The following is a 19,193-nucleotide window of genomic DNA, read 5'->3' on the forward strand; positions in this document are numbered from 1 at the left end:
ATGCTATAGTTTATAATGTGCTCAAAACCATTTCATAGGAATGAATTGGACTAAACAATAACCAAAAAAACCGCCATTGGGGGTGGCCTGATGGTAAAAGAGCAAATGGGTCTAACTTGGATTCTTGAGTGCAAATCCCTTCAGGCACTAATAGGAGTGGCCACTAAAGTAATTTACCCGGTCATTCACTTCAAGATCCCGAGAGATTAGTTAACGTATGCGCAAACTAGCCCGAACACCCTCGATTATCCAAAAAAAAAATATACAATAACGAAATGAATAATCTGTAAAATATGGAATCATACAAGCCTCATCATATTTATATAACTCCAAATTACCAATTAATAATAAGTCCAAGATCTGAGAAACTAGTTAGTTAAGATGTAAGTATCTATTCATGTGCCATAGCTTGGAGTTTTATCAAAAATGAAGATACTCTACTAAGTCTAGAGAGAATGAAATTCTGGATTGCTTCAACACATATAATACAATGCCAGACACCATGATGAAAGTTGGTAATCTCATTAATTCTCATAGGATTGGACAAAAACCGATTAGTCTTTTGTGCCCAAGTGATCGCTGTTATGAGTTGGTTTACCTTATCAGTTTCACCATAGGAAAGTTAATATAATGTAGACAGGGTAAACTACAGGATCATTCTTCAATTCTTTCACAAAAATTTACCACCAAATTTAATTTCCTGCATATATATGTGTGTGTGTATATAGAAACATCGATCAGTGACTGATCCAGTAGGCAATAATTCTTTTGTAATGAGTGGAGGAGAACAATGCCATGACCAATTAATTTTCTGGAGCCACATGTATTAACACAACTTTACAGGAGCTTCATGAATCTTAAAGCATATAATTTTTTATACTAGTTGTGGGCTTAGACAAAGACTTTGAGATCAGACAAATAGTGATCGAAATTGGTCCCATACGCAATTGATTAAAGCAATTAATTAATATCCTCGTATTCATGATAGTGACACAGATCAGATCTCAAAGGTAGATCTCCATAGGCCTTATTTTGTGAGCTTAATTACATGATTGCTTCACATATACTACTTAAAAGCACAAACTCACAATTACTTAACAATAGATAATCAAAATCTACACAACTTCCAGTTTTCACATTTGCATGCATGTTGAGAACTTTAAACTTGGCAAAATTATGAACAAAATGAGAATTGCAGAAGGTTGAAAAAGATGAAAGGTTCATATCTTGAAAACGAGATTCGGATTAAGACATGTACAAAGCTTTAATCCGGGAGGAAGACAATGGAGAGGATAATATATTTCAAACATTGAAAGTCGTAGTAATGATAGCCCTTGCATTATAATGAATGAGTAGTTTTTTGAAGGGACCAAAACTGATAATCACAGATTTGGTAGGCAGTCAATTTCTGTCTGATTGAATATAGTAATGTTAATTTCAATAAAAAATGGATTCAAGTGTCAACCAAGTGAAAACAAAAATCTGAGAACATGGATTGCCATACTAAAAACATGCAAGTAATCATTTCTCTTCATATTGCTGAAAACAACTGCTTTTCTTTTCGTTTAATATTCTAATTTATACGTTAAAGCAGTCACCGATCAAGCAAAGGTCATTCTGTATTCGGATTTTCAAAATGGAATTGAAACATTGAGCATTTGTTAATACATACCTCAAGACAACATTTTATGAAAATAGTTGATATTCTTCATGGTGATTAAATTATTTACTTCTCATTAAGCAAAAGTAAAAAAGAATCATAACAATCCCAAGGAAAGGCTTGACGCTAAAACCATACTTAAATTAGGTAAGTCTAAAATATTAGAGTTAATTACCACAGACCCCCCTAAGGGGGCGTTTGGTTGCAGGGTATTGGAGATTACTGGAGTTAAGTCATCTTATATTACTTGATTACCATGTTTGGTTATCAAGTAATATAAGATATCGGTAATCTTCAAATATCAATAGTGGTTATTATTGATAATATTAAAGGTAATCTGATTACTTCCATTTTCTTAGGTATTCTAAGATTACTAGTGTTATCTTTTTTTATTACAATTCTATCCCTTATTAATAAAATTTTAGGACAATAATGCCCTTATTTTTAAATTTATTTACATGAATATGGCTTTTAATATTTCACCCAAATTAATTAACTTTTTGGACAAAATTACCCTTGAATTCAAAACAAATTGCAGCCCACCCAAGACACCACCCCCACCCACCTACCGCCGGCAACCACTGCCGCGGCCAGCGGCAGTCGCCGCCAGAAGGGCGCACGGAAGGCCGAAAATGGCCGTCGTGCACCGATATGGCCAAATCTAATATGGCCATCGATTTGGCCGTTAACGGCCACGTCTGTGGCCATTAATGCCATTGATATGGCCGTCAACGGCTAGATCTGTTAAGTCTAGCCATTTCCGGCCAAATCTCTGGCCGGAAATGGTCATACGGCACACGGAGGCCATTTCCTGCCTTTCATGAGCCGTTAGGTTGCCGGCTGTCGGGGCTACAGTGGTTGCCGGCGGCCGGCACTGGCTGGGTTGGTGGGGGTGCTTTGTTGATTTTTCAAACTTTTATTATGGGGTTATTTTTGCTAAGTTTTTAAATTTAGGGGGGTTATAAAATAATACAAATAATAATCAATATTAAAAAATATTTAATTAGAAGACAATTAAGTAATTTAAATAACATACCCACCAATTTATTTCTCCCAACCAAACATATTAATATAGCATACCCACCAATTAACCAAACATATTTTCCTAAAGATTCCCAGTAATCTTCAAGATAATCTATCTTTCCAGTAATTCCAACATTCCCTAAACCAAACGCCCCCTAAGGGTTTACCTTTAACAAGCGGGTAGAGAAGATAATTAGGGTAATAGACAAGCCCCTGACAATAGTTAGGACAATTTTAACTGAGTAAGGTTTATGATTATATAAAGACTATTTTACCCTTAAAATTGAAAATTAAATCAAATGCAACCCTATTGCTCTATTTTTATTTTTTGTAACCGTGGTGTCTGAGTCAGCTTACACGCACCTTAACTAATCACTGAGGTCTATTGAATACCCTACAAACCTAATGAACCTCGTAAATCACGATTATGCATTGAGATGGGTGGCTCCAAAATTTGAACCCAATAAATCAAGGAAGGGAGTACACCTCCTTGACCGACCCTTGGTGGTCTCCTTCCCTTGCGGCATCTTTCTCACCCTTACGTTCCCTCCCCATTGCGGCACTTTCTCACCTCCACCTCTTCCCCATCACGGCCACACCCCACCCAACCCCCAGATTTCTCTCCCCGTCGCAAGACCATCCGTCACAATCTCATCACACTTTCTTCTTCTGGACCTCCTCAGCCTCACCTCACTCCATCCCAACCCTCCCCTCAAGATATGCCTCACCTTATGGTCACTGTCGCACCACACACTCAAGCAGCTTGACTAATGAATTGATTGGAGACTTCATGTTTTTCTTTTTCAGAAAAAATTCGTTCCTTCCCTTTTTTCTTGTCATAACGGTATCTAGTCGGTGGTATTAAAAGTTTAAAATATAAAATATTTTAATTTCAAAATTATAAAGATAAAAGATATCTACTATTTCAACTACTTCAATTATTTAACCTTTTTCCATCAATAGCGGTATAACGGGAGCAAATAAGGTGGGGTTATGTGTTACCTTGTCCCAAGTCATCTTTTTTATAGCTCTGTTAATCATTAAAATCTCAGGGGACTCATGTAATTAACCCCAAATTAACATTAATAAAACAAAGTTTCAACCCAGATGTCTTCATTGCTTACACAACGAAATTTCCAAATCCATGGTGCCAGCAAATTGGACCCATTATTATCAAGAACATAATAACCCTTGCGCATCGATTTATAGTAAAAGCCCAACTCTGATCATCTGATAATATGAGTGGGTGAGTCTACACTCCCAATTAAACATATAATATAACAATTAACAAAGAACTAGGCAACTACCACTTTGATAGCGTATGTGAAACTTCAGAAATTAATGGCTCTGCAACATAAAAGAGAATGCGAAGGACAGTGGATCTCTCTAGAGTAAGTGTAACCAAACAAGGGCCTAAATAAGCGTTACCAAATGAGTGCCTATCAGCTACAAACACAGAATTTCCAAGGGTCCCAGGGTGCTACATAACAAGTATACATCCCACCAGGACCACCATCAAAGAGTCTGAAGAACTTCTTGATTCTGAATTGTTAATACAATCGGATCAGTCAGATGCCGACCTCTAATGGGCCAAGGCACTCTTTAACAAATTTCATGCTTCCATAATACTAAGCATAATTTGAAAACGATGGCAAAATCATCAAAACTTAATACTGGAGAATCTACTTAAATAACAATACCTGACAAACAATAACATACCATAGAAAATATTAAAGATAAGAAGAACATGAAGTTCAAAATGCCCAAAAAATAAATTTCACTCAGTCTTATAACCTAAAATTCTTAACAAAAAACAGGTATCCAGTGAAGAAAACAACTGACAAGATTACTACCAAAAAATCCTCTGAATAGTACGCCTTGACTCTTCAATTATCAAATGATTTGAGAATTACATAAACAAGTTGGGCCTTGTTGCCTTGTATGTAGTTTTCAGCTTCCTAGTTGGTGGCCTAACCTTCCTGAAGACCAAGGGGAACTTGATTTTGGAGTTATGGAACTGCTTGGTGCTCTCTCTCTTGCACAGCTTGGCGGGTATGGTTGCAGTCTTGATAATCTGAATGCAAGGACTCCTAACCCTGTGGCGAGAAGCCATCTCAGTGTACATTTGTTCCACACCCCCATTCAAAGTGGTGTCACGGTATTCCTTGTACATGTTGTGGTAACCAGTTCGGCTTTGATAACGCAACCAAATACCATAGTTCTTGATCGTGGTTGGGTTCTTTTCAAAGATCTGCATGTAATTAAATCATATTATACCAGCCCTAAAAGGGTACACTTAATATCTGCTGCCAAAACTAATACCATAAACACAAACAATAAAGCCAAAGAGAAGTACAGAAGGATAACATATAAGGGACTTTTCTGAAAACCATGGCATGCAAACCAAAACTACTTCATTCTATAAATCATCAGATACAACCAAAATATGCCACTGGCCATGGTCCAGTAAAAAACAATGGACATTCATACTTCTTAAAACAATTTTAATCAACCTCAAACACACGAGATCTAATTCATACAGACCCTACGAGTTGACTTGGTCATTCATCAAGTTTCTACATTTCAAACACTATGCCTCCCCTCTGGGATTTTACAATAAAATGACAGGAACAAGCATTGATATAGGAGATCAAATTCAGCATCCAAAATTACTATCCAATGGATGCACGACTCAGTACAAAAATTAGACAATAATTAATTCAACCTCTAAGAAATCTAACTAGGTTAGCAAATAATTGTTTCAACGTTGAAATTACAGAAAGTATATAAACCCCGAAAAAAACATGCACTAACTAAAAGATGGGTTTTACAGAATCTATTACCAATAACTAAGTAAAACAATCAAATAACGTCACACAGCAGGGTCTTGAACTATAAATGCATCAACTACAGCACAGACACTCAACAAACCCAAAGACCTATGCTAAAACTTAATAAATTTAAATCATGTACTGCCATGCGAAATAAAAAAACAAGAAATATACCTCGTTAATAGCGAGAACTTGACCGTTGCTTTTCTTTACCTTCTTCAGCTTCCTCAGAAAGTACCTGATACAAACAAAACACCACAAATCTTACCATCTAATTCCCACTTCAATCATCAAGCTCAACGACCATCAATCAAATCATATCACTAACCAGAACTTGGACTTGGCCCGAACCTCATTGGTGGCCCACAACTTCATCCTGTAAATCTTAGGATGCTCATCGGACGCAGATGGGAGAGCTCTCCCAACAACCTGGTACTGGTGAAACTACAAAACCAAAAACCCCATTTACTAATAAAAACCTCAAAACTCTGATCCTCTGATAAATTTAAACAACATAATAATAAGAAGAAAAAAATATCTAGCTGCTCACTAGTTCAGTATTCGGAAAGAAATAGTTAATTCCCTATTAGGCTCTCTAAAGAGCTAGTTTAAATTCATTATCAAAGATGAGAAGTGTTTGTATCAGTAACCAAAAAGAGAAAATTAATAAAAAGTTACGGTGAATAAATTTAGTTCCGCGCTAGGAGTAGATCTCTGTAGCAAGTGTTATTAACTTACCTTGAAGGTGACCATTTTCAAGGGAAGAGAAGATGTGAAGATCTAAGCAGCCACGCTCTTCCTCTATGTGATGAAGAAGACGAAACTAGGGTTTTCTTTCGCTTTTATAGGTATGAAAACCCTAAATGAATAGTACGTTAAAGTGACGGTGCGTTGGACACTGAATCGGTGAAACCAAATTAAAAATGTACACGTGGCGAAAAAAATAAAAATATAAAATCATTATTTTTACATATTTAGGCCAAATAATACAGAAGTTCCTTTCACTATTTAAAATGGTCTTGAGTAAGGGAACTTTTTTTTTTGTTTTTTTTTTTTTAATGTTCGATAGTGAGCGGACCAATTTATACATATTTCAATTAATCCTTTAGAACTTTGAAACTATCGATCGAATAAAACTCTAGTGGCTATCTCTAGTAGCAACTGTAGAAGATTCGAATTTAAGACCTCTTGAATAATACACGGAAGAGTTTATATCAAACCACTCAATCACCCTAAGATAGTTTCAATAAGGAACCTTTTTTCTTAAATAATGGGATTCACTTGCTTATATTGATAAACTAATCATATATTAGAATTGAGTAAAAAATAATCATATACATTTGTCATATTTTTAAAAACACAGTAAATTGGGTATGTTTGTTTTTCTAAACAACCAAGTCAAAGAAAGTTTTGGGATTATGTATTTGAATATTATCATTTTCTTTCTTTTTAAGGAACAAATTATGGTTGAATATCTTCAGAAAGCACTGTTAATAAATTTCAAAATGAAAGATCTTGCAGAAATATTTCCTATGCTTCCTCTTCGAGGCTCAAATTTATAATTCTTAGTTATGGGTTGGTTTGTATCAGGTTATTTTGTAACTATCAGACCCATTTGTACCAGAAAATAAGTGTACCGATAGAAGCTCCATTTGAGCATTTAACCATCTTCTGTTCACTAGAGTTTGGCATTTATCTTCATCAAATCATAACAAGTTACAGCTACTGAGCAAAGCAATTTTTCATTTTCTTTGGAATGTCTATGATTCTATGGTAAAACCTCTCTATAATCATAATAAAAGGATCAAACTAATTTATTATTATAAAAAAATTATAACTTAATATAAATGTAGTTATAAAAATTACTGATTTAATTTCTCATTTTGTAATTCAGGTTTTAGCAATATGTATTAGGATTTTAATTCATTGTTTTAGTAATTATTGTTGCAATTAAACGGAAAAAAAAGAAAAATAATCATAAAGATGATAGTACTAAAATATAAAAAGGTTCGTGTTAAGAAGTTCTAAACATACCTAAAAAACTAGAAATATTTTAGCTTCAATAAAAAGGTACCAATGCTAGCGAGTTATTACGTATCCACAAGTTAAACGATGTGGTAAACTCTAAAACATAAATCATTGTCCCAAACAATTTTAGATAAATATTTTATTTCATCTTAAACCTTTAATATAACATAACTTTTTTTTTTTTTTTTTGTAATATACAAATAATTATTACTATGTAGAGATGACTTTCTTAAGACGGGAAATAGAAAAATTATAACTTATTACAATGTAGAATTTATTTTTATTTATAACTATCCCAAATTAGGATTAGAATTTTTTATGACTATATAAAAATTATTCCTATATAAGGTATCACTATAGAGAAGTTTTACTGCTAACATTTGCTAACGAAAATGTAGCCAGAGTCTGGAAAGCTTCCATACTTATTTCAGTACAAAAGAGAAGCTAAATATGAATCAAATTTTACTTGGAATATCAAGGATTTCTGGTGTAGTTTACCAGCAAGGATGGTCTGCAGTGCTGAACAAAACCAACTATGTGCATAAATATGAACACCGAATAATTTCATCAGCTACCTTTACATGTTAGAATATGAGATCTTCCAACTAAAAATAATATAACCAACCATTTATATTTGGAACATTATTGACGAATTTACAATCACTACCCTTGCCAAACCACCCAAGAATAAGATCCCTTTGTTACGCCAAGAGCTAGAGCAATCATAGTAAGAATTGACTGTACACCATGAGAAAAATAATAAGGATAAAAAATAAAAGTACAAAAAAAAAATAAAAAATAAAAAATAAGCCCTCTATCTAAGCACAAGCGAAGACAATATAATATAATTCTCAGCAACTAAATGAGTAGCGACATTTTGCTCAAAAAAGAAGATAAAAATAACCAAAAAGGGAAGCACTATTAGTATTGTATGGTGGAAGAAAGAGCACAACAAAATTACCTAGTGAACAGTTACGTATCAGAATAAAAATTCACAAACAGTTCCAAAGGGAGTGGATCTATCAACCATAAATGTCATATACATATTGTCTCAAAAACTTAAACAATCTGATGCTGGAAACTAACCACTAAATGATCTAAGAAGCATGCTTGAATCATCCAAGCTCTAAACTACACAAGGTTCATTAATGCACATGTGCTCCTAAGCACACACATTAAGAGACTAAAACACAAACAATGCACATGTTAAGACCACCCTGTAAAAAGAGTAATCCAACAACCAAATCTTTGTCTTAAGCCTTCTTCATTATTGAGTAGTTTGGACCATTAAGTAACACAAGAATAGTAAACACATACTCATGCAAGTGAAAATAAAATGACAGACAAAGAGCACTTACAGCAACAGCACATGCAACATATCCAGGCTTTTCTCGAACATCCACTCGTGCACATAGTGCAATAAAAGCTCCAACATACCAGGGAATGCCACCAAGGAAAAAACCAACAATAAACCTGGAACTCAAATTCATTAACCGATAGCATGGACAAGACTTTAATTAAAATAGAGCATTACATAATTGGTAACAGGTCAATGTCTTCATCTAGTTGATCTCATGAAGAGCATGATTCTACCAATGTTTAATAATCGCACACTTGATAACTTCAAGTGTAACTCTTTTTCTCTAATTTAGTCACCTTAAAAATTATAATTAATCATTAAAAGAATAATAATAAAAAAAAAATGAATTAGCCCCAAATTCAAGTTCTCTCTTTCTTCTTCTTCTTTTCTTTTTTTCTTTTGAAGGTGATGATTAGGGTAAAAGTGGTAAATAACCTTGAACTCTTTTCCTTTTGAAAATAAAGAAACAATTAATAAAACAAGAAGAGAAACAAAAGAAGGGGTGTCACCAAGGTTCAAGGAAAAACACAAAATTTGGCTAAATAAGTAGCCGACTGTAAAGGCTATTTATTTCACAAGTAAACAACTATGAAGTAAATGATGGCTACTGATGGTTTGAACATTTATATAAAGCATGCCACTAACCATATAAAATGGTTCTGTACTTTCCGATCACACAAAACATTAGTCAAGTGAAATACATTTACATCAAATACACTGAAATGGCAGAGACTATAGAGCTTAAAGATGTATTGTTTATCCCATTTTTTGAATTTGACACCAAAAAAACTGAGACCATGTCAAGTTTCTTTTACTATTTTTACATGTATGCAACTTGGATATAAACAAATTCAATCTTACATTCAAATGCTAAAAAATACCACTAATAACAATGCTAGGAGCCCATATAGATAAACACTAAGGTTAAATTCCATTGTCCTCCGCCGAGATTCAGATAAAGAATAAATCTACATCTACAAACTATCACTATGCTTATATAACATCATTCTTTTATTGTCGCATCAACCGTCCTCGTTCTGTTAAGTTGTCTTCTCCACATCAAAGGTGAGTTTGTCTAACTATAACTGAAATTATCAAATAAACGAATAATGAATGTGAAACTTACAAGAACCAGCCCATGCCAAGACCACAGCAAGGTAAGCAGCGTTCTCTTACAGGAGTTCCCTCAGCAATATCATAACCTTAATCAACACCAAAACAAGCAATTAACGTCCATTTAACAAAAAATTCAAAAAAATTAATCCTTTATTTAAACGCCAAAAACTGACAAATTTGAAATTATTTCGTTTTAATTAACCAAACAATCAGCAATTAACAAAACAATCAGCAATGCTCATTAAATAAATAAATTTAAAACCTGAAATGGTTTGATATCCAGCGGCAAATAACGGGGTACTGAGGACGGATCCAGGAGGACGACTGGGCTGAGGAATACCGATTACCGTCTGAGGCAGTGGCGGCCGGTAAGGAGGGTAGTAGTTGGCGACGCCTTGAAAGGTGCCGTAGTGAATTTGGTTCTGTGCGTTGCTGGTGGCACCTTCGCCCTTTCCTTCTTCACTCATTTTTCTTTTTAATTTCTTTTTTCTTTTTCGCTCCCCGCCACGTAACGAAGGTTAGGGAGGAGGCGGTAAATGATGCCGAAAATGCAGTTCTTATTTCCGTTACTTTTTTGGAGGATTTCTCAAGCAATGCCGCAAATTTTGACCCGAGACCCGACTCGAATTCTATATCTGGGGATGGGCCGGTCTGGATTGGGCTTCATAGGATCTTTGATTTTACTGCCCGTCCGTATGTCACGGGCCGGGCGCTAAGCGTAGTCTTTTAGGCGACATGCCACCCGCCCTTATATGGGCAATGATGTGACGCCCAAACATACCTTTATAAGGTAAAAAAATACTACGTTTACAATTCAATCTTATAACTTTCTCTTACAACCCTAACGTGGTAGTAAAGTTGGCACTGTCACCTCAGCTCCCACTGCATCAAAAACCCTTTTACTAAATACGAACGATCGTTCCTCTCGAAAAAAATGATCGTTCCTTCCTTATAGAATGGTCACACCTTATGAAGGTATGGTTCCATGGTCATACCCTATGAAAGTATTAACCATTTCATAAGGTGCGGCTATAAGGAATGACCATTTCCCTATGAAAGAACAGTTGTTTTTTAGGTCTAGTCAAAAAATTTGTGTCTTGGTGTGATAGAGCTGACATAACAGTGTCAATTCAGCTACCACGTTTAAGATTATAAGAGAAGTATGTAAGATTGAGTTGTAAACGTAACATTACTTTAAGGGGGCGTTTGGTTGGCAGTAATGTGAGATAATGGGGGTTATATCATCTTATATTACTTGATTACCACGTTTGGTTGTCAAGTAATATAAGATTCCGGTAATATTCAAATACCAATAGTAGTTACTATTGGTAATATTGGAGGTAATTAGATTACCTCCATTTTCTTAGATATTCTAAGATTACCAGTGTTATCTTTTTTTGTTATAATTTTATCCCTTATTAATAAAAGTTTTGGACAATATTGCCCTCATTTTAAAATAAATTTACATTAATATCCTATTTCAATTTTACCTTTGTTTAATTAAAATTTTGGACAATAATGTCTTTATATTTAAAACAATTTACAGACCACTACTGCCACCCAGCCACCACCACCACTGCCACCCAGCCACCACCACCGACAGCGGGCCAACCAGCACGGACCGTCGTCGAAAAGTCGTTGGAGTCCCTAAAAAAGAACGAGATTCGGTGGGAGGCTTCGATATGGCCGTTTTTGGCCATATTGATGGCCGAAAACGGCCATATCAGGCCAGATTTGGCCGTTTCCAGCCATCATCTGACCAGATCAATGGAACTGGCCGTTAACAGCCAGATCCCTGGCCATTAACGGCTAGATCTGGGCGAGATCTGGCCAACCATATCTATTATGACCTGAATAGATAAAGCCGTTAACGACCAGATCTCGCCCAGATCTGGCCGATAATGGCTAGGGATCTGGCCATTAACAGCCATATCCATCGATCTCGCCGGAAATGGCCAGATCTAGCCTGATATGGCCAAAAAGGGCCATATCGGAGCCTCTGGGTCATGGCGAGCTACTGACGGGGACTTTTGGAGACTTCCAGCGGTGGTTTGCAGTGGCTACAGCGGCGGCAGGAGGTGGGGGTGATTTCGTAATAAATTAAAGTTTTATATAAGCGGGGGTGTTTTAACTAAATCTGAAATATTGGGGGTTAAAGAAATTATTCAAAAATTAATAATAAAAATAATGTTATATTAATATTTGAAAAGAAAAAATTTAGTAATTTAAATAACATACCCACCAATTTATTCCTTATAACCAAACGTATTAGTATAATATACCCACCAACTAACCAAATATATTTTCTCAAAGATTCTTAGTAATCTTCCAAGGTAATCTATCTTTCCAATAATCTAACATTGCTGAATCAAACGTCCCTTAGAAGGTAAGATCTTTACATCATCTATATTGTCTATTCACACAATTTAAATTAATAAATAAATATTTATAATTATGAGTACGTGGCAGGTTGTTCATGTCTGTCAATCTTTCACGTCAAACATTCTTCCTTGAACAATTACCTATTTTAGTTGAGTAATGCTACAGTTACCGACTGGTGTGTACCGATTTTGTGCACCGAATGACATGGCACAATCCTGACCTTTTATTTATTATCAGTTAATATTAATCAACAGCTAGGATTTTGTCACGTCATTCGGTGCATAAAATCGGTACACACCAATCGGTAAGTCTATCATTTTCCATTTTAGTTTCCTAATAAAGCTCACTTCATCTACTCGTCCTCGAGTAATTGGGTTATAAAATGGGCCCAAAACCTAATGGATTCGGGCATAAAGACGGATATAAAGACTGCTTTATAACTGTGGTTAAAGGGTATTATTTTATTTATAATATATTATTCAATAGTAACGTATTAGATCAGTTTATATTTGTAAAAATACTTAAATATTATTTTCGATATAGGATAAAATAAAATATCCGCATGAAGAAAAAAGTTAAGTTGATTTGACATTTGAGAAACGTTAAAAATGTGAATTTTGTCTGACAAGTTTTCAAACATGTTTTGCCAGTACGAAAGTAGATTTCCAAACATATTTTATAACTGACAAATCAAATTAAAAAATGGTATGTATCATCTTAAGTAGAAACCGTCGCAAGGCCTTACAATATAACAAATTATTTATTTAGAAAGCGGTCACTTGGAAAAATGTATAATTAAATTTATCATAGTGACGTATAATGAAAATAAAATTCTATACATGAGTAACAATTAACAACTACCTTGATTTATTTGTATAAAAAATTCTGGATTTTAATATATATATATATATATATATATGTGCGTGTGTGTATGCGACCGTGCACGAACTTTTGATTTTTCTTTAAAAAAAAATAAAGTTAAAATGAGGTTTGATTTTCTTTAAATTAAGTTGACCATTGTTAAGGTGGTTTAAAATTTTGAAATTTTTTATAAGTAAACGACTTTTTCCACCCAAATAATGACTTAATAACATTTTTTCACCCACAAACTTTTAAAATACTACGTTATTACTCAAACTTTATATTCCGTTAATAATTTCGGTTAAATACAGTGATATTTATTTTGAAGATGAAAATACTCTTTACTTTTCTTCTTCTTTTCTCTTCTTAGCCTTCATCATGACTGTTGGTAATTGCCATCGGCTTTTTCACTGTTTTTCGACCAGTTAAATATAGTCACTCCCAGGCTCAATCTGGCCAGTTCCCAATGGAATTGGTCTTCTCTAGCACCACCATCGGCTTCAACGTCCTCATATCACCAAAACAAACCACCCACACCCCCCCCCCCCCCCCCCCCCCCCCCCCCCCCCCCCCCCCCCCCCCCCCCCCCTCTCATTGTTTGCAGCCATTATTCGTCAGTCGCCGCAAAGAACTAGGATTTCTTGTTCAAGTCGAATTCTGGCCAATTATGACAACCAAAATCGTTTATGTCATCACCCACAGACTCATCGGCCCTTCCCCTACAAAACCCCCATTACTTTGAAATTTGATTACTTGCCAAAAGCCGATCACGACTTCGCTGCTTGCAACATTTGTTGTTTTGTTTTGTTTGTTGATTGGGTTCAAATTGAACGAGAATTTTATTGTTGTTGGTTGTATTATCGATTGGTGTTTGTTTTGGGTTATAATTATGGGCATTTCCTCCTGCTAGCGACTGCTTTTTTTATTGCATCTGCTCACCAGCAAAAAATTAGGTGTCGATGTGAGGGGCTGATGATTGGTGATGCAAACAGGTGGGGTTCACAGGGTTTTGTTAATTGACCATCATGTCTTTACTTATAACAGATTTTTTGTCATTCTACCCTTTTCCAAAACGAATTTTACTAATAGAATTATGCTTTAGATAATAAAATAATTTTTTAAAAGCTCGTGAATGGAAAAGTATCCTTTAAGTCATTATTTGAGTAGGAAAAACGTCTTATATTCAAATCTAAGTGATTCCTAACTTTTAATGAAAATGCAGTGAATAATTTATTTGTCTTATACAAAAGACCAAAAAAACTTCGCTTATAAATGGTCACACCTTATGAAGGTATGGTTCCATGGTCATACCTATGAAAGTATTAACCATTTCATAGGTGCGGCTATAAGGAATGACCATTTCCCTAGAAAGAACAGTTGTTTTTTAGGTCTAGTCAAAAAATTTGTGTCTTGGTGTGATAGAGCTGACATACAGTGTCATTCAGCTACCACGTTTAAGATTATAAGAGAAGTATGTAAGATTAGTTGTAAACGTAATTACTTAAGGGGGCGTTTGGTTGGCATAATGTGATAATGGGGTTATATCACTTATATTACTTGATTACCACGTTGGTTGTCAAGTAATAAAAGATTCCGGTAATATTCAAATACCAATAGTAGTTACTATTGTAATATTGGAGGTATTAGATTACCTCCATTTTCTTAGATATCTAAGATTACCAGTTATCTTTTTTTGTTATAATTTTATCCCTTATTAATAAAATTTGGACAATATTGCCCTCATTTTAAAATATTTACATTAATATCCTATTTCAATTTTACCTTTGTTTAATTAAAATTTTGGACAATATGTCTTTATATTTAAAACAATTTACAGACCACTACTGCCACCCAGCCACCACCACCACTGCCACCCCCACCACCACCGACAGCGGGCCAACCAGCACGGACCGTCGTCGAAAAGTCGTTGGAGTCCTAAAAAAGAACAGATTCGGTGGGAGGCTTCGATATGGCCGTTTTTGGCCATATTGATGGCCGAAAACGGCCATATCAGGCCAGATTTGGCCGTTTCCAGCCATCATCTGACCAGATCAATGGAACTGGCCGTTAACAGCCAGATCCCTGGCCATTAACGGCTAGATCTGGGCGAGATCTGCCCACCATATCTATTATGACCTAATAGATAAAGCCGTTACCGACCAGATCTCGCCCAGATCTGGCCGATAATGGCTAGGGATCTGGCCATTAACAGCCATACCCATCGATCTCGCCGGAAATGGCCAGATCTAGCCTGATATGGCCAAAAAGGGCCATATCGGAGCCTCTGGGTCATTATGCCGCAAATTTTGACCCGAGACCCGACTCGAATTCTATATCTGGGGATGGGCCGGTCTGGATTGGGCTTCATAGGATCTTTGATTTTAATGCAGTTCCTTATGTCACGGGCCGGGCGCTAAGCCTAGTCTGTTAGGCGACATGGTACCTGCCCTTATAAGGGCAATGATGTAACGCCCGGACATACCCTTATAACGTAAAAAAATACTACGTTTATAACCCAATTTCATAACCTTCTCTTACAACCCTAATATAATAACAAAGTTGACACTGTCACATTAGCTTCCACTGCATCTAAGGCATTTTAACTAGACACGAACAATCGTTTCTCTCGGAATGAATGATCGTTCATTCCTTATGGAATGGGCACACTTAATGAATGAATGGTTCCATGGCCATACCTTATGAAGGTATGGTCATTCCATATGGTGTGGTTATTCCATAAAGAAGGAATAGTCTTTCCTTAGAGAGGAACAACCATTCATTCATAAGGAACGATAATTTCCTATAAAGAAATGGTCGTCTTCCTATGAAAAAACAGTCGTTTTTTAGGTCTAATTATGAAGGTATGGTTCCTTTCTTATGGAATGGCCACACCTTATGAAGGATGGCCGTTTTCCTATAAAAAAATAGTCGTTTCTTAAGTCTAGTTAAAAATTTTGTGTCTTAGTGTGATAGAGCTGATATGATAGTGTCAACTCAGCTATCACATTTGAGATTATAAAAGAAATATGTAAAATTAGGTTACAGAGTGACATTACTTTAGAAGAGAAGATAAGATATCAACATCATCTAGATTGTTTATTCACACAATTTAAATTAATAAATAAATATTTATAATTATGAGTACGTGGCAGGTTGTTCATGTCTGTCAATCTTTCGCGTCAAACATTCTTGCTTGAACAATTACCTATTTTAGTTTCATGAGAAAGCTCACTTCATCTACTTGTCCTCGAGTAATTGGGTTATAAAATGGGCCCAAAACCTAATGGATTCGGGCATAAAGACGGATATAAAGACTGCTTTATAACTGTGGTTAAAGGGTATTATTTTATTTATAATATATTATTCAATAGTAACGTATTAGATCAGTTTATATTTGTAAAAATACTTAAATATTATTTTCGATATAGGATAAAATAAAATATCCGCATGAAGAAAAAAGTTAAGTTGATTTGACATTTGAGAAACGTTAAAAATGTGAATTTTGTCTGACAAGTTTTCAAACATGTTTTGCCAGTACGAAAGTAGATTTCCAAACATATTTTATAACTGACAAATCAAATTAAAAAATGGTATGTATCATCTTAAGTAGAAACCGTCGCAAGGCCTTACAATATAACAAATTATTTATTTAGAAAGCGGTCACTTGGAAAAATGTATAATTAAATTTATCATAGTGACGTATAATGAAAATAAAATTCTATACATGAGTAACAATTAACAACTACCTTGATTTATTTGTATAAAAAATTCTGGATTTTAATATATATATATATATATATATATNAGTAGTATTCCCAAAAATCAAAATTTTTGGGTATTTTACTGTTTAATATTTTTGAGAATATTAAAAATAGTATTCCCAATTGATAACCAAACGGAGCCTTAAATATTATTTTCGATATAGGATAAAATAAAATACCTGCATGAAGAAAAAAGTTAAGTTGATTTGACATTTGAGAAACGTTAAAAATGTGGAATTTTGTCTGACAAGTTTTCAAACATGTTTTGCCTGTACGAAAGTAGATTTCCAAACATATTTTATAACTCACAAATCAAATTAAAAAATGGTATGTATAATCTTAAGTAGAAACCGTCGCAAAGCCTTACAATATAACAAATTATTTAATTAGAAAGTGGTCACTTGGAAAAATTTATAATTAAATTTATCATAGTGATGTATAATGAAAATAAAATTCTATACATGAGTAACAATTAACAACTACCTTGATTTATTTGTATAAAAAATTCTGGATTTTAATATATATATATATATATATGCGCACGAACTTTTAGTTTTTCCTTAAAAGTAAATAAAGTTAAAATGAGGTTTGATTTTCTTTAAATTAAGATGACATTGTTAAGGTGGTCTGAATTTTGAAAAATTTTATAAGCAAATGGCTTTTCCCATCCAAATAATGGCTTAATAACACTTTTTCACCCGCAAATTTTTAAAATATCACTTTATTATTCAAACTTTATATTCCGTTAATAATTAATTAAATACAACGATATTCATTTTGAAGATGAAAATACTATTTACTCTTCTTCTTCTCTTCTCTTCTTAGCCTTCATTATGGCTGTTGGTAATTGCCACTAGCTTTTTCGCTGTTTTCCGACCAGTTAAATATGGTCACTCTCGGGCTCAATCTGGCCAATTCCCAATGGAACTGGTCTTCCGTGGCACCACCATCAGCTTCAACGTCCTCATATCACCAAAAAACCCCCCAACCCTCATCGTTTGCAGCCATTGTTCGTCGGTCGTCACAAAGAACTAGAATTTCTTGTTCAAGCCAGATTCCAACCAATTCTGACAACCAAAATCGTTTATATCACCACCCACAAACTCATCAGCCCTTCTCCTACAAAACCACCATCACTTCGAAAATTGATTGCTTGTCGAACACTGATCACGACTTCATTACCTGCAACGTTTGTTGTTTTATTTTGTTTGTTGATTGGGTTCAAATTGAACGAGAATTTTATTGTTGTTGGTTGTATTATCGATTAGTGTTTGTTTTGGGTTATAATTATAGGCATTTCCTCCTGCTAGAGACCACTTTTTTTATTGTCTCTACTCACCAATAAGAAATTAGGTGTCAAAGTGAGGGGTCGATGATTGGTTGGCGAAACAAGTGAGGGTGATGGGGTTTTGTTAATTGACCATCATGCTTTTACTTATAACATAGTTTTGGTTATTGTAACCTTTTTCAAAACGAAATTTACTAATAGAATTGGGCTTAGATAATAAAATAATTTTTTAAAAGCTCAGTGAATGGAAAATTACCTTAAGCCATTATTTGAGTTGGAAAAAGTATTATACTCAAATCTAACTTTTTATGAAAATGCAGTGAATAATTTATTTGTCTTATACAAAAGACAAAAAAAATAAAAAGGGAAATAGAAAATGTATAAATGCATAGTGTGTGTCGCCTAAACCAGAAAAGCTTTGACCAGAACTGGCCAATCCATGAACCAATTAATAATAATCTAATTGTAATTTCTCGGAGGAAATTAAACAGAGAGACAGTGATGTGTTTTGTCTTTGTCATTGCTGCCATTGCCCAATAGAATTCGATTGGCTTTGCCCTAGCCCCTAGCCACTCTTGGAAATACAATACATAGCCGTATGCATTGGCTGCATGTTTATTTTCTTCTCCAAGCAAAAGCTCCCTCGCCAATGGAGTCCCATTATTTTGCTAAATCTCCATAATCTGAAAAACCAGAACTTTATACTTGAGTTCTGTTACTTCTGTAAACCCCTTCCACAGCTTCAGACAAATGGCATACATGCATGCATCACATCATATTCTCGACCAACTAGAGGCTCTGCAAATCTCCGATTTCTTTCCATTTCTTCCTGCAAATCCACTTAAGATCATGCTTTACAAAGAAAGAACAAATCAATAAACAT

General features: G+C 34.7%; 2 protein-coding genes across 3 annotated transcripts; both read right to left on the reverse strand.

Moving 5' to 3' along the window:
* Window positions 1–4,380: 4,380 nt before the first annotated feature.
* LOC116114754 (60S ribosomal protein L18a-like) lies at window positions 4,381–6,367 on the reverse strand. The gene is made up of 4 exons (XM_031400888.1): window positions 6,253–6,367; window positions 5,843–5,958; window positions 5,689–5,752; window positions 4,381–4,934 (listed from the first exon to the last, which is right to left on the reverse strand). The coding sequence occupies exons 1-4, from the start codon at window positions 6,265–6,267 to the stop codon at window positions 4,593–4,595; spliced, it is 537 nt and encodes a 178-aa protein (XP_031256748.1). The 5' UTR covers window positions 6,268–6,367; the 3' UTR covers window positions 4,381–4,592.
* Window positions 6,368–7,987: 1,620 nt separating this feature from the next.
* On the reverse strand, window positions 7,988–10,541 carry LOC116114755 (60S ribosomal protein L18a-like protein). 2 transcript variants are annotated; one of them, XM_031400891.1, is made up of 5 exons: window positions 10,281–10,541; window positions 10,029–10,104; window positions 8,901–9,015; window positions 8,183–8,280; window positions 7,988–8,147 (listed from the first exon to the last, which is right to left on the reverse strand). In XM_031400891.1, exons 1-4 carry the CDS (start codon window positions 10,483–10,485, stop codon window positions 8,206–8,208), a joined length of 471 nt encoding a protein of 156 aa, XP_031256751.1. In that variant the 5' UTR covers window positions 10,486–10,541; the 3' UTR covers window positions 7,988–8,147; window positions 8,183–8,205. The 2 variants fall into 2 exon arrangements, with proteins under 2 accessions (XP_031256751.1, XP_031256749.1); XM_031400889.1 differs by having other exon boundaries at window positions 7,988–8,280.
* Window positions 10,542–19,193: the final 8,652 nt, after the last annotated feature.

This window comes from Pistacia vera, unplaced genomic scaffold (assembly GCF_008641045.1).
Source record: "Pistacia vera cultivar Batoury unplaced genomic scaffold, PisVer_v2 Contig722, whole genome shotgun sequence".
NCBI classification, from domain to species: domain Eukaryota; kingdom Viridiplantae; phylum Streptophyta; class Magnoliopsida; order Sapindales; family Anacardiaceae; genus Pistacia; species Pistacia vera.

Excerpts from the sequence above, each read along its gene's own strand:
- LOC116114754 (XM_031400888.1), bottom strand. Across the intron at positions 5,753-5,842 it reads CGGGCCAAGTCCAAGTTCTG|GTACTTTCTGAGGAAGCTGA; the intron begins GTTAGTGATATG and ends TGTTTGTATCAG. Across the intron at positions 4,935-5,688 it reads AAGTTCTCGCTATTAACGAG|ATCTTTGAAAAGAACCCAAC; the intron begins GTATATTTCTTG and ends AATTACATGCAG.
- LOC116114755 (XM_031400891.1), bottom strand. The coding sequence starts at position 10,485 with ATGAGTGAAGAAGGAAAGGGCGAAGGTGCCACCAGCAACGCACAGAAC. Across the intron at positions 9,016-10,028 it reads CTTGGCATGGGCTGGTTCTT|GTTTATTGTTGGTTTTTTCC; the intron begins GTAAGTTTCACA and ends TTTGAGTTCCAG. Across the intron at positions 8,281-8,900 it reads ATGTTGCATGTGCTGTTGCT|TCAATTCTTACTATGATTGC; the intron begins GTAAGTGCTCTT and ends CATGGTGTACAG.